Genomic DNA, 14,208 nt, shown 5'->3' on the forward strand with positions numbered 1-14,208 from the left:
AATCTATATAAAAAAAACAGAAACAAGAAACATTTATAAAACACATCAACAAACAACAACTCCTGAGTATTAGATTCCTGACTAAGGACAGGTGCAAACTATTGCAGTTGGTTTAAACGTTTTCATAGGTACCAACCTTCACCCTTATCTGAAACAATAGTATAACATAACAACATAGAAAGATACACTATAAAATATTATTTGAAATGACTCAACTCAATGTTAAACTCCACTACATGAATAATGTTGTTCAGGATTACCATGGTACACAAGTGGGCAGACATTAAATAAAGACGCCACACAACTGTGCCAAAATAACGCTGCCAAAATAACACTAAACAAATTCTCTTTAATAAACTCCCATACATGAATATTGTTGTTCAGGATTATTTTGGCACAAAAGTGGGCAGACATTGAATAAAGCCTGCACAGGACTGTGCCAAACTAACACTAAACAGATTTGCTCTAAGAAACCTGCATTGTGATGTTCAGGATTGCCATGGCACAAAAGTTGACAGACATTGATGAAAGCCTGTACACAATTGTGCCAAAGTAATATAGAACAGATCTTCTTTAACTACTGAATACTCTAGATGAATAATGTTGTTCATGATTTCTATGGCAAACAAGTGGACAGGCATTGAATAAGCCTTGTACACAACTGTGCCAAAGTAATATAGAAAAGATTCACTCTAACTTCTTAACATGGCATTTTTCAGGACTACCATGACACACAAGTGGAAAGGCATTGAAAATTTAGCCTGCACACAACTGTGCATAAGTAGCACTAAAAAGAATCACTGAACAGATTTATTTTAACTACCCTACATGCTGAAGTTCAGGATTACCATGGCTCACAAGTAGGCAGACGATGATGATAAAGCCTGCTAACACCTGTGCCAAAGTAACACAAAACAAATCCTCTACATGAATAATGTTGTTCAGGATTATAATGGCACACAAGTGGGCAGGCATAGAATAAAATCTGTACACACTGTGCCAAAGTAATATAGAACAAATTCACTCTAACTTCTCTACATTACATTGTTAAGGATTACACTGTGCCAAAGTAATATAGAACAAATTCACTCTAACTTCTCTACATTACATTGTTAAGGATTACAGTGGCACACAAGTGGACAGACATTGATGAAAGTCTGTACACACTGTGCCAAAGTAATATAGAACAGATTCACTCTAACTTCTCTCTATGGCATTGTTCAGGTTTACCACAGCACACAAGTGGACAGGCATTGATGAAAGCCTGTACTCACTGTGCCAAAGTAACATCACAGATTCACTCTAACTACCCTACATGGCATTGTTCAGGATTACCACGGCACACAAGTGGACAGGCATTGATGAAAGCCTGTACACAACTGTGCCAAAATAATATAGAACAGATTCACTCTAACGTCTATGACATTGTTCAGGATTACCACATCGCACAAGTGGACAGGCATTATTGAAAGCCTGTACTCACTGTGCCAAAGTAACATCACAGATTCACTCTAACTACCCTACATGGCATTGTTCAGGATTACCACAGCACACAAGTGGACAGGCATTAATGAAAGCCTGTACTCACTGTGCCAAAGTAACATCACAGATTCACTCTAACTACCCTACATGGCATTGTTCGGGATTACCACGGCACACAAGTGGGCAGGCATTGATGAAAGTCTATACACAACTGTGCCAAAGTAATATAGAACAGATTAACTCTAACTTTTCTACATGGCATTGTTCAGGCTTACCATGGCACACAAGTGGACAGGCATTAATGAAAGCCTGTACACAACTGTGCCAAAGTAACATTACAGATTCACTCTAACTTCTATACATGGCATTGTTCAGGATTACCATGGCACATAAGTGGACAGGCATTAATGAAAGCCTGTACACACTGTGCCAAAGTTATATAGAACAGATTCACTATAACTTCTGAACATGGCATTGTTGAGGATTACCATGGCACATAAGTGGACAGGCAATGATTAAAGCCTATACACAACTGTGCCAAAGTAACATCACAGATTTACTCTAACTTCTATAAATGGCAATGTTCAGTATTACCATGGCACATAAGTGGACAGGTATTAATGAAAGCCTGTACACACTGTGCCAAAGTAACAAAGAACAGATTAACTCTAACTACTCTATATAATGTTGTTCAGGATTACCATGGCACACAAGTGGACAGGCATTAATGAAAGCCTATACACAACTGTGCCAAAGTAACATCACAGATTCACTCTAACTTCTATAAATGGCATTGTTCAGGATTACCATGGCACACAAGTGGACAGGCATTAATGAAAGCCTATACACAACTGTGCCAAAGTAACATCACAGATTTACTCTAACTTCTATAAATGGCATTGTTCAGGATTACCATGGCACATAAGTGGACAGGCATTAATGAAAGCCTGTACACACTGTGCCAAAGTAACATAGAACAAATTAACTCTAACTACTCTATATAATGTTGTTCATGATTACCATGGTACACAGGTGGGCAGGCATTGAATAAAGCCAACACACAACTGTGCAAGTAATACAGAACAGATTCACTTCTCTACATGGCATTGTTCAGGATTACCATGGCACACGAGTGGTCAGGCATTGATGAAAGCCTGTACACACTGTGCCAAAGTAATATAGAACAAATTCACTCTAACGTCTCTCTATGGCATTGTTCAGGATTACCACAGCACACAAGTGGACAGGCATTGATGGAAGCCTGTACACACTGTGCCAAAGTAATATAGAACAAATTCACTCTAATGTCTCTCTATGGCATTATTCAGGATTACCACAGCACACAAGTGGACAGGCATTGATGGAAGCCTGTACACACTGTGCCAAAGTAATATAGAACAAATTCACTCTAACGTCTCTCTATGGCATTATTCAGGATTACCACAGCACACAAGTAGACAGGCATTGATGGAAACCTGTACACACTGTGCCAAAGTAATATAGAACAGATTCACTCTAACTTCTCTACATGGCATTGTTAAGGATTACCTTGGCACACAAGTGGACAGGCATAATGAAAGCCTGTACACACTGTGCCAAAGTAACATAGAACAGATTCACTCTAACTTCTCTTTAAGGCATTGTTAAGGATGACCATGGCACAACAAGTGGACAGGCATTGATGGAAACCTGTACACAACTGTGCCAAAGTAATATAGAAGAGATTAACTCTAACTTCCCTCTATGGCATTGTTAAGGATTACCACAGCACACAAGTGGACAGACATTAATGAAAGCCTATACACAACTGTGCCAAAGTAACGGAACAGATTTACTCTAACTTCCCTCTATGGTATTGTTAAGGATTACCATGGCACACAAGTGGACAGGCATTGATGGAAACCTGTACACAACTGTGCCAAAGTAATATAGAACAGATTCCCTCTAACTTCTCTCTATGACATTTTTCAGGATTACCATGGCACATAAGTGGACAGGCATTAATGAAAGCCTGTACTCACTGTGCCAAAGTAACATCACAGATTCACTCTTACTACCCTACATGGCATTGTTTGGGATTACCACGGCACACAAGTGGACAGGCATTGATGAAAGCCTTGTACACACTGTGCCAAAGTAATATAGAACAGATTCCCTCTAACTTCTCTCTATGACATAGTTCAGGATTACCACAGCACACAAGTGGACAGGCATTGATGAAAGCCTGTATACACTGTGCCAAATTGATATAGCACAGATTCACTCTAACGTCTCTCTATGGCATTGTTACGGATTACTATGGCACACAAGTGGACAGGCGTTGATGGAAACCTGTACACACTGTGCCAAAGTAATATAGAACAGATTCCCTCTAACTTCTCTCTATGACATAGTTCAGGATTACCACAGCACACAAGTGGACAGGCATTGATGAAAGCCTGTACACACTGTGCCAAATTGATATAGCACAGATTCACTGTTACTTCTCTCTATGGCTTTGTTAAGGATTACTATGGCACACAAGTGGACAGGCATTGATGGAAGCCTGTACACACTGTGCCAAAGTAATATAGAACAAATTCATTTCAATTTTCTAGCATTCCTTTACCAAACATTACACGAAAGCTTGTAGAACTCTACAGAGTTATGATGGATGAAAACATTGTATTGCTTTAGTTTTGTTTGATATCTGTAGATATGTATCAGCTTTCAATTGCTGTAAATTTTAGAAACTTATTGTATTTGTATTTTCATTATTGGTGAAAATAATACTATTTAAAAAGTACATGTACTACATTAAATTACATAATATAATTATATTATTTTAAATATCATCTTCTGGGGTTTTGGGTCAAATTTTGTTCAAAAATAAAGAAAAAAACTGAATGATTCTTGGCATATTCTTGATTTTATATATGGATTTTCATAATTTCAAAGTATGATTCACACTAAAATTACAAACCATTTTTACACAATAAAATTACCAACCTTTACTATCAGACTGATTTACTATTGCATATTTGTGCTTCTTTTTCAAATTGTTTTTAATATTTTATTGAAAATTGTCCTTTTTGTATGCTTTTCAAGTATAAATTACACACTATCACTCAATTAATCTCACTTAATGGATGCTCATTGAGTAATGAACTTCCAATTATACAGAGATAATAGAGATTTATATGTTAATTACCATAGATAATTGATGAAAGTAATTAACTCAATTTGTTGTAGATTGATTTAACATTTATAATTACCATTTAAATAAAATCTATTTGGTTTTATTTCTGTATTTTATTAGTTTTGAAACATTGGTTTTACAAAATTTTAATTATGAGTTATCTTGATTCATAAGTTATTGATAATAAAAAGATAAATGTTATTGTATATTTTTTAGCATCAAATTTAGCATATCCAGCTACATTCAAAAATTGTATTGATTAGAGAAAAAAATTATGATTTGATTGTAATTTAATAAATATTGTTGAAACATTATATGCAGACAACTCACTTAAACAACTTAAGATATTATTTTCAAAGGTATTTATTTATTTATTTTGACAAAAACATGACAAGAAAATGTGTAAAGATCACTGTTGCTAAAAAGAAAATTGTTTTTGATGGTAACTCAATTTCTGATGCTTACAATTGGAATAAAACTTATACATATGAAAAGGGAAAAGGGAAGAAGCCTATTGATTTTAGGGTCATTATATCAGAGTCAAGGTCACTGTTAGTACTAAAAAATAAATAAATATAAAAGTAGTGAAAAATGGTTTCCTTACTTTTTTTTACCATCTAAAAGCTAGACACAATATTATTGGCCTGCAATCTGAGTTAATACAAATGTACATGTTATCAAGTTTAAATGTATCACCAATCCTTAAAAATATTTAATTCATAATTTAAACTACATAGACACTTGTTTGTTTCATTTAAATAATTATCTGAATGTAATTTTAACAAATTCCGTTATATTTTCATAATTTTTTGCAGGTGCATTAGCAGAGAAAGGTTTACGTTCTATTATTCCAGACACCTATCCATTTACAATCAGACTTACATCAGAAGTACTTGAATCCAATGGTAAGTTCTAATTAGTCTGTCAAATGAACTTTTTGATACCCGACCAAGGACAGTAGAGGGCTGTTATGTTTTCTGTTCTGTCTGTCTGTTCATTTGTCTGTTAATTCTTGTTTCTGTCTTGCTTCAGGTTAAAGTTTTTAGTCAAGGTAGTTTTTGATGAAGTTGAAATCCTATCATACTTGAAACTTGATGCACATGTTTCCTATGATATGATCTTTCTAATTTTAATGTCAAATTAGAGTTTTGACCCCAATTTCACGGTCCACTGAACATATAAAATGAACAAGTGGGGCATCTTTGTACGTTGGACACATTCTTGTTTTATCAATATAGAGACTGCATTGAGTGTATTGAAAAGGTATACACATACTGGCAGGAAGACATTTCTTTTTTATACTAAACAGTTGAATGTAATATTTAGTTTACCAATATGATTGTAGCACTTTCAGCCACCTTCAAAAACAGTAATTAAAAATCATTGAGTCGTAAAAGGTGTGTAATTCATGCCTACTAAATTCACTGTAAAATGATATTTAATGCCTATGAGACAACTATCTGAAATAGATAAATGTAAACAACCTATATTTACATCTTTTTCACCTTTTAACATTGTTCACAGGTTCTTCATCTATGGCCTCTATATGTGGAGGAAGTTTGGCATTAATGGATGCAGGAGTACCTGTAAAACAGGCAGCTGCTGGTGTAGCTTTAGGTCTAGTCTCCAGTGGAAACACAGAGGAAGATTTCAAATATAAAATACTCACAGATATTCTGGTAAGTAGGATAAAGAGCTTGAAACAGTCCAATATATTGTAGTAGTCAGTGATAGAATCAGAATTAAAGTTATACTTACTTATCAATGCTTTCAAACCTACGGTATATGAATAAAAAGCATTTATTGTTTGTTCATAATAATACAGATTTTTCCAGCATTGAAAACAATGGTTTGTTGTTACTGTTACTTGTATAATATGATTTTTTGAAGTTTGAACTTTCCTTTGCAAATACAGAATGATTCTAAAAATTGATTATTACAGGGTATAGAAGATTACATGGGGGATATGGATTTTAAGATAGCTGGTACAAGAACTGGAATTACAGCTTTGCAGGTTAGAATAGTTCTTTGCACATTTTCAAATTCAGTGGCATGTAATAGATAGTAGATTTCTTTTGCATTTCATACTATTGGTAAATATTTTTTTTTAATGGTGGATTATTTTCCCCCAAAAAAATTGAATTATGAAAAAGGGAAATAACTCTTCCTAGTTGAATTATGTTATGTAGTAAAGATGAATTAAGAATTCAGTGTTATTTTTTTTTTTAGAGTTATTGCAGTCTCTACATTTTGAAATTTTATATATTTTGAGAATATTAGGGTAACTTCTACTATTTCAAGTTTTTCATGTGATGCTTTGGTTACCTGTTATTTAATAATTCCGCTGATCAAAGTCATCACATATTTATTAAATTCAAAAGACCAGTATATCTTAATTTAATTCTTATAAGTTTCATAACAATTTTAACAGGCAGATGTAAAATTACCAGGAATTCCAATTAATGTTGTCATGGAAGCTATAGAACAGTCTACAGGTATTTCTAACAAAAATATAAACATATGCATATGTAAAAAAGTTAAGAAAAAGAATGTCAATGATTTTAGGATTGTTAATTGTTATTTTGATAATAGAAAAATACTATTTTGTGGGAATTTTTGTGCCATGTTATTTTCAAACCTTTTTTTTAAATGCGTTGTTTAGATAAGTTTTTTCCAGAGAGTTGATACTAATCCCTTTTGGGATTCTGTGTCAAGCACAATTTTTGGATTTGGCATTTAGAATGCCTTATCAAGCATTATTACATTGGTTGCAATCAATTACATTGATTTCCCAGTTGAATAAAAATTCGTTTAAAATTCAATAATTTCACATGTGAAATAAACGTGGTTATTTCACTCTCTGATGTCATACAACAATAGGCGTTGTCAAGACGTCGATAACAGCGGATCGAAACAAATTGTGAATGCGTAGAAAAAAGATATAGTTCATTACATGTTTTACATTAATTTATTACCTTGGTTGCAATGAATTATATTGATTTCCCAGTTTAATAAAAACCGATAATTTCACATGTGAAATAAACGTGGTTATTTCACTCTCTGACGTCATACAACAATAGGCGTTGTCAAGACGTCAATAACGGCGGATCAAAACAAATTGTGAATGCATAGAAAAAAGATATAGTTCCTGACATGTTTTACATTAATTTCTTTAACAAAAGCCATTTGCCAATGTAATAAAAAGAATAACTAATTAAAGAATTAAAATATCGAAAAATATTCAACTCGTGACCGAACAACACTGATAATTAACTCATGCACTACACGCATTCTTGAATTATGTGTTGTTCGGTCAGTCATTGAATATTATTCTCTATTTGAATTCTTCTATTAGTTATACTATAATTCTTTAAAAAAAGCCATTTTTTCCAATGTAATGAAAAGAATAACTAATTAAAGAATTCAAAAATTTTTCTCTATTTGAATTCTTCGATTAGTTATTCTATAAATATTAACTTTTTTCAGGTTTTATTTTTCAAATTGCTGAAATGTCAATCTTAATGAAAAAATTTGCGTTGACTGAAAATGCTATTAGTAGAAGATTCCTATATTTCATGCAATACATTTGATGTTTCTTGTCAAAGTTGGGTAGGTCTTTTGAAGTCTTTTTTTATTTTCTAGATGCTAAGAATGAAATATTAGATATAATGGATAATAAGATATCAGAACCCAGAAAAGAGCAGAAGAAATCTTTTCCAGTTATAGGTATGTATAAAATTTCCAAGATCAAGGTTCATGAGCTATTTTAGGGACACCTTAAAAAGGCTAAAAGATAGTCAAATATTGCCCTTGAAAACGTAATATTTTGTTAATAAACAATTAAATTTTGGAAGAAGCTGTATTAAAAAACATTGAAGACTTTTTTTACTATCAGAAATACATAGTTTCATTTGAATTTTATAAACTTCAGATTATTCAAGTTAGAACATTTTCAACCCTTACAATTTACAGAAACTTATACAGTTTCTTTGGCCAAAAGATCAAAGTTCATAGGTGTTGCAGGATTAAATCTCAAACTAATATAACTTTTACATGTTACAGAAACTTATACAGTGTCTTTGACTAAAGATAAAAGTTTATAGGTGTTGGAGGTTTTAATCTCAATCTAACATAACCTTTACATGTTACAGAAACTAAAACAGTTTCCTTGGCCAAAAGATCAAAGTTTATAGGTGTTGCAGGATTAAATCTCAAACTAATATAACCCTTACATTTTACAGAAACTTATACAGTTGCTTTGGCCAAAAGATCAAAGTTTATAGGTGTTGCAGGATTTAATCTCAAACTAATATAACCCTTACATTTTACAGAAACTTATACAGTTTCTTTGGCCAAAAGATCAAAGTTTATAGGTGTTGCAGGATTTAATCTCAAACTAATATAACCTTTACATGTTACAGAAACTTATACAGTGTCTTTGACTAAAAGATAAAAGTTTATAGGTGTTAGAGGATTAAATCTCAATCTAATATAACCTTTACATGTTACAGAGACTTATACAGTTTCCTTGACCAAAAGATCAAAGTTCATAGGTGTTGGAGGATTAAATCTCAAGAAGCTTACAAGTGAAACAGGTAAACAAAGTATTTAAATTTAATCTATAAGTTTCTTTTGATATCCAAGAATTATAAAACATTTAATGACATTTTCAGTTTAATAGCAATTTTGTAGGCCTAGTAGGTACATGTACTTCATTAAACCCTTTAAAAGCAGAACAAGGGATGTTAATGAGTTACTGTCCATCTGCCTGTCTGTCAGTTATCTGCTATTGCAATTTCTCTAAGTATATGAATTTCCTTAAAACAATGCTTAGTATTGGCCCATTGGGTGTATGCTGAGCCTGACTCAGCTAGTATAACCATGTGATTGTATCGCAATCTCGGCAAATTACAAAGAATAACAACTTGTGTGTGAAGATTGTAGATTGTAATTCCACCAGAAATGATACAGGAGTTTTACAGAGTGTGTATTGTTTGGTAAACTGAAAGAAATAAAAATACAATATTTTACAATATGTACGAAAGAAATATATGAAAGTTCAATGCAATAATAATATCAAGTCAAAAACGAAAGTAGAATTCTCAGTTCAATTCATAGAAATAAACAATTACAGTTCGTATTGTTGAATAAACGTGGAATCCAAGTGAACGGAATTAACGGTATATATATTTAACAGTTTATAATTGATTTGAAACGTACTTGACGGTGATTTGTCACAATATCCGCAGGAGCAGTTTTGTCGTGGCATCCATTTGCAATAGACCGGTGAGGAAGAGAAAGTAAGCACTAGTGAAAATACGGAGAAGTTCAGATTATTTCCGGAAAATACGGATGTCTAAAAATCCAATCAAATAGACTATACAGTGAATATAATTGCGGATGTGATCCAGAATACTCCCCGTCTGAAATCTACCTGATATCACTATTATTCCATAAGATATAACACATATGAATGTCACTATATAAATCCAGAGATATATACATATATTTACACAGGAGTGTTCTCTATGAGAAGAATCATGTCCACGATAGGGCGTGTGTAGGTTGTGGCTTTTCCATTAACGATAACTCGCACTTCTGCTTTTCGGACATGTTCGTCTGAACTTTTAAATGAGTTCACTATAATTCCAACGGGCCATTGGGTACGGCAAATGTTTTTGTCCTTAAGAAGAATGACGTCTCCTTCGATGAGATCACGGCGATCTTCGGTCCATTTTCGTCGTTGTTGTAGTAACGGCAGGTATTCCTTCCTCCAACGGGACCAGAAAACACTGGCCAGAGCCTGTACTCGTCTCCATTCGGCAAGACAGAGATCTAGTTTGTCGAATTCCCCAAGATGGTCTGAAGTGAAAACGTAGTCAGTTTTCTGTGTCAATAACATAGCCGGAGTTAATATTAACGGATTCTCTGGATCTGTTGATACCGGTACCAGAGGTCTAGAGTTCACTATTGCTGAAACTTCTGCCATTAGTGTGTTAAGCACGTCATGCGTAAGGCTTCTTCCGGCTGCATTTAGAAGCATAGAATCAAGAATTCTTCTGGTGATACCAATCATTCTTTCCCAGGCTCCACCCATGTGGGACGAATGCGGCGCATTGAAGATCCAAGTTGTACCAGAACTGTACAGAAAGTTCTTGAAGGGTCCATCTTCAACGTTGATTGAATCAATCTTTAAATCGTCGATTGCTCCAATAAAGTTTGTTCCACGGTCAGATCGGAAAATCTTTACTTGGCCTCTTATAGCGGCGAATCTCCTGACGGCGTTTATGAAGGCCGAAGAACTCATTTCCTCGATTAATTCGATGTGAATAGCTCTTGTCACTAAGCATGTGAATAAAATTGCCCAACGTTTGGAGTTGGCGTATCCACCACGTGTTTTACGTGAAACAATTGTCCAGGGTCCAAAGGTGTCTATTCCAACGTTAGTAAACGGAGGTGAAGGTTCAAGACGGTCCTCTGGCAAATCAGACATGATTTGATACTCAGTTTTTCCTCTGAGTTTGCGGCATGTCACACATTTGTGAATAATAGATGAGATTAAGCGTTTTGCTCCTACGATCCAAAATCCTGCGGATCGAATCGCTCCATCTGTGAAATGGCGACCTTGATGTTTTATCTTGTTGTGGTAGTGTCGAACTAATAATGTTGCTACATGATTGCGTCCAGGGACGATCAATGGTTTCTTTTCACGGAGGTTCAAGTCCGATTTTACAATACGGCCTCCAACTCGTAATAGTCCTCGTTCATCCAAAAACGGATTGAGGTTAGCTATCGGGCTCCGCTTATTAATTTGTTCCTGACGTTTTATACAATCTATTTCATCTCCATAAACTTCCTGTTGTGCAGATATTAAGATGAAATTTTCGGCATTTGAAAAACTAACCACAGAAGTCACTGATGATGCCTGTTTTGACCCGTGTAAACGAGAGAAACGTTCCAAAAAGGCTATCGCTCGCACAAGTGATGTCCAGTTGGAGAATCGATTGAATCTATCAGTTCCGATACCTTTATGCTCAGGTGTGGAAAATGTTTTTGCAACATTAACAGTTGCACGGATTTCTCCATCTTCTTCTGGATCTATTAGCTGGTATATATCCTCAGAATTCTTCTGTTCTGAGGAAAGAAGTTGTTTTGGTCCTAATAACCATTCGCTGCTGTGAATTTCATGGGCTTGTACGGACCTTGTTCCCGAGTCTGCGGGATTACGGTGAGTTGGTACATAATTCCATTGACTTGGAGAGCTAAATTTTCTTATTTTCTCCACTCGATTGGCGACATAGATGAAGAACCTTCTTGTCTCGTTACTTATGTAGCCTAGGACTACTTTACTGTCTGTGTAGAATTTTACGGTGTCTATATGTAAATCTAAATTATCCATGATGGTCTGTGTTATCTCGACTGCTAATACTGCAGCAGATAGTTCAAGGCGTGGAATAGTATGACCACTTGTTGGTGCAACTTTAGCTTTCCCAAGAATGAATCCTATGTTTGGTTCACCACTACTGTCGGTCGTGCGTAGATATGCAACAGCTGCTATGGCTTTTTCTGATGCATCAGAGAAGACATGTAACTCCTTTGTGGCGGTTTTGCTCAGATACGGCACGTAGGTACGTGGAATGCGCAATGTTTCGATAGCAATTAGAGTATCTCTCCAAGATTTCCACTCATCTGCTGTCTCATCAGTGAGAGGTTGGTCCCAATCGACGGTTTCTGATACTATTTTCCTCAATAGGAGTTTCCCTTGTATAATCACCGGAGCCAAAAATCCCAGAGGATCGTAGAGACTGTTTATCGTTGATAAAATTCCTCTCCGAGTGATCGGTTTGTTTTCTGATGATAATTGAAATAAAAAGTTATCAGTGTTTACGTCCCAGCTGAGACCAAGACTACGTTGTAGGGGTTTGCTATCGCATTCTAAGTCTAGATCTTTAAGATTTGAAGCCAAATCACTGGCATGAAATGCAGACATAACTTCCGCACAATTAGAGGCAAACTTGTGAAGGCGTAAGTTTCCATATCTTGCTAATGCTTGCTGTGTGTCCTTCATGAGCGTAACAGCTTCCTCTTTAGTGGGACATGACGTAAGACCGTCGTCGACATAGAAGTCTCTTGTAACAAAGCTAGTCACGTGACTGCCAAACTCTTGTTCTGATGCTTGAGCTGCTTTTCTGAGTCCAAGCGTAGCAACAGCAGGTGACGGACTATTCCCGAAAACATGAACTCTCATGCGGTATTCGACAAGGTTCTCCTGTAGGTCATTGTCTTTATGCCATAAAAATCTCAGGTAATTACGGTGGTCATTTCTGACAACGAAGCAGTGAAACATGTGTTGAACGTCTGCAGTTACTGCGATCATTTCTTTCCTGAAACGCAGCAGTACTCCCAAGAGATCGTTGGTCAAGTCTGGACCTGTAAGCAGGACGCTGTTAAGTGAAACTCCGTTACATTTGGCGGAAGAATCAAACACACCTCTTATCTGATCGGGTTTCTTCGGATGATAAACACCAAACAATGGCAAATACCAGCACTCCTCATGTTCGTGCAATGGTGGAGCGAGCTCTGCATGATTATTGTCCAGGATCTTACTCATAAAAGTAAGAAAGTGTTCCCGCTTAACTGGGTTTCTATTCAAACTGATGTCTAACATATTAGCACGATGAAGAGCTTGTTGTCTGTTGCTTGGCAATGGCTGTCTTGGCACTCGGAACGGCAACGGTGCTACCCAACTTCCTTCCGAGTCTCTTACAAATTCGTTGTCCATCTGCTTCATGAACATTTTGTCCTCATATGACTGTCCAGGCTTGTCATCGTCCCTTGTTTTTTCAAAGAGTGGCGATTGTAAGTCTTTCGTTACAGGGTCTGTGTAGTTTTCCCGGATGTCAAACTTGCTTGTGCATGGTTGAAAGGTTGAAGGTTGTCCTGTAGGCAAAATGTTGGTTATTTTGACATTTAACTCAAGAGGAACATGCTGCTTGTTAATGCAGGTTTCTCCTATCACTACCCAACCAAGTTTCAATTGTTGTGCATATGGAGTTTTGGGTGGTCCTATGCGCTGATCGAGGACATGGTGTGCCTCTATAAGGTCTCTGCCAATTAAGAGAAGAATTTGGCAATTTTCCTCTATTGGTGGAATGCTACCTCTAAGTTCTTTTAAATGAGGGTGATGCATTGTTACTTCAGGAGTAGGTATTTCGTCCCTATTATTGGGAATATGATCACATTCAATCAGTACAGGAAGGTCAAACTTGTCATTACCATTGATTGATTCCATGACGAAACCTCTTCCTCTTTTGCCGGAAGTGACTACTTTGCCGGAGCATGTTGATAAAGTATAGTTTTCCGGTTTATCTTTGACGTCGAAAAGATTGAAGAATTCGGGCGATGCTAGTGACCGGTTGCTTTGGTCATCAATGATGGCGTACATGCGAATAACTTTGTACTGGTTATCTTTGTGATAAACATTCACAGGAAGTATTTTAGCACAAGATTTCCCACTATATGTATCTTTGCAGATCTCAGTACAGGTA

At 35.6% G+C, this 14,208-nt stretch overlaps 1 protein-coding gene across 2 annotated transcripts in view; it reads left to right on the forward strand.

Annotated features, from left to right (window-relative positions):
• LOC139514411 (polyribonucleotide nucleotidyltransferase 1, mitochondrial-like) overlaps positions 1 to 14,208 on the forward strand; it is a 50,114-nt gene that overhangs the window by 26,491 nt on the left and 9,415 nt on the right. Inside the window, exons 15-21 of one of the 2 annotated variants that reach the window (XM_071303614.1) lie at positions 5,476 to 5,565; positions 6,185 to 6,339; positions 6,603 to 6,674; positions 7,092 to 7,155; positions 8,303 to 8,386; positions 8,633 to 8,674; positions 9,214 to 9,255. In XM_071303614.1, the coding sequence (XP_071159715.1) occupies positions 5,476 to 5,565; positions 6,185 to 6,339; positions 6,603 to 6,674; positions 7,092 to 7,155; positions 8,303 to 8,386; positions 8,633 to 8,674; positions 9,214 to 9,255 (549 nt within the window). Of the gene's footprint in view, positions 1 to 5,475; positions 5,566 to 6,184; positions 6,340 to 6,602; positions 6,675 to 7,091; positions 7,156 to 8,302; positions 8,387 to 8,632; positions 8,675 to 9,171; positions 9,256 to 14,208 lie in introns of both variants that reach the window. The other variant, XM_071303613.1, reaches the window with a different exon arrangement.

Source organism: Mytilus edulis, chromosome 3, assembly GCF_963676685.1.
Source record: "Mytilus edulis chromosome 3, xbMytEdul2.2, whole genome shotgun sequence".
In the NCBI taxonomy this organism is placed as follows: domain Eukaryota; kingdom Metazoa; phylum Mollusca; class Bivalvia; order Mytilida; family Mytilidae; genus Mytilus; species Mytilus edulis.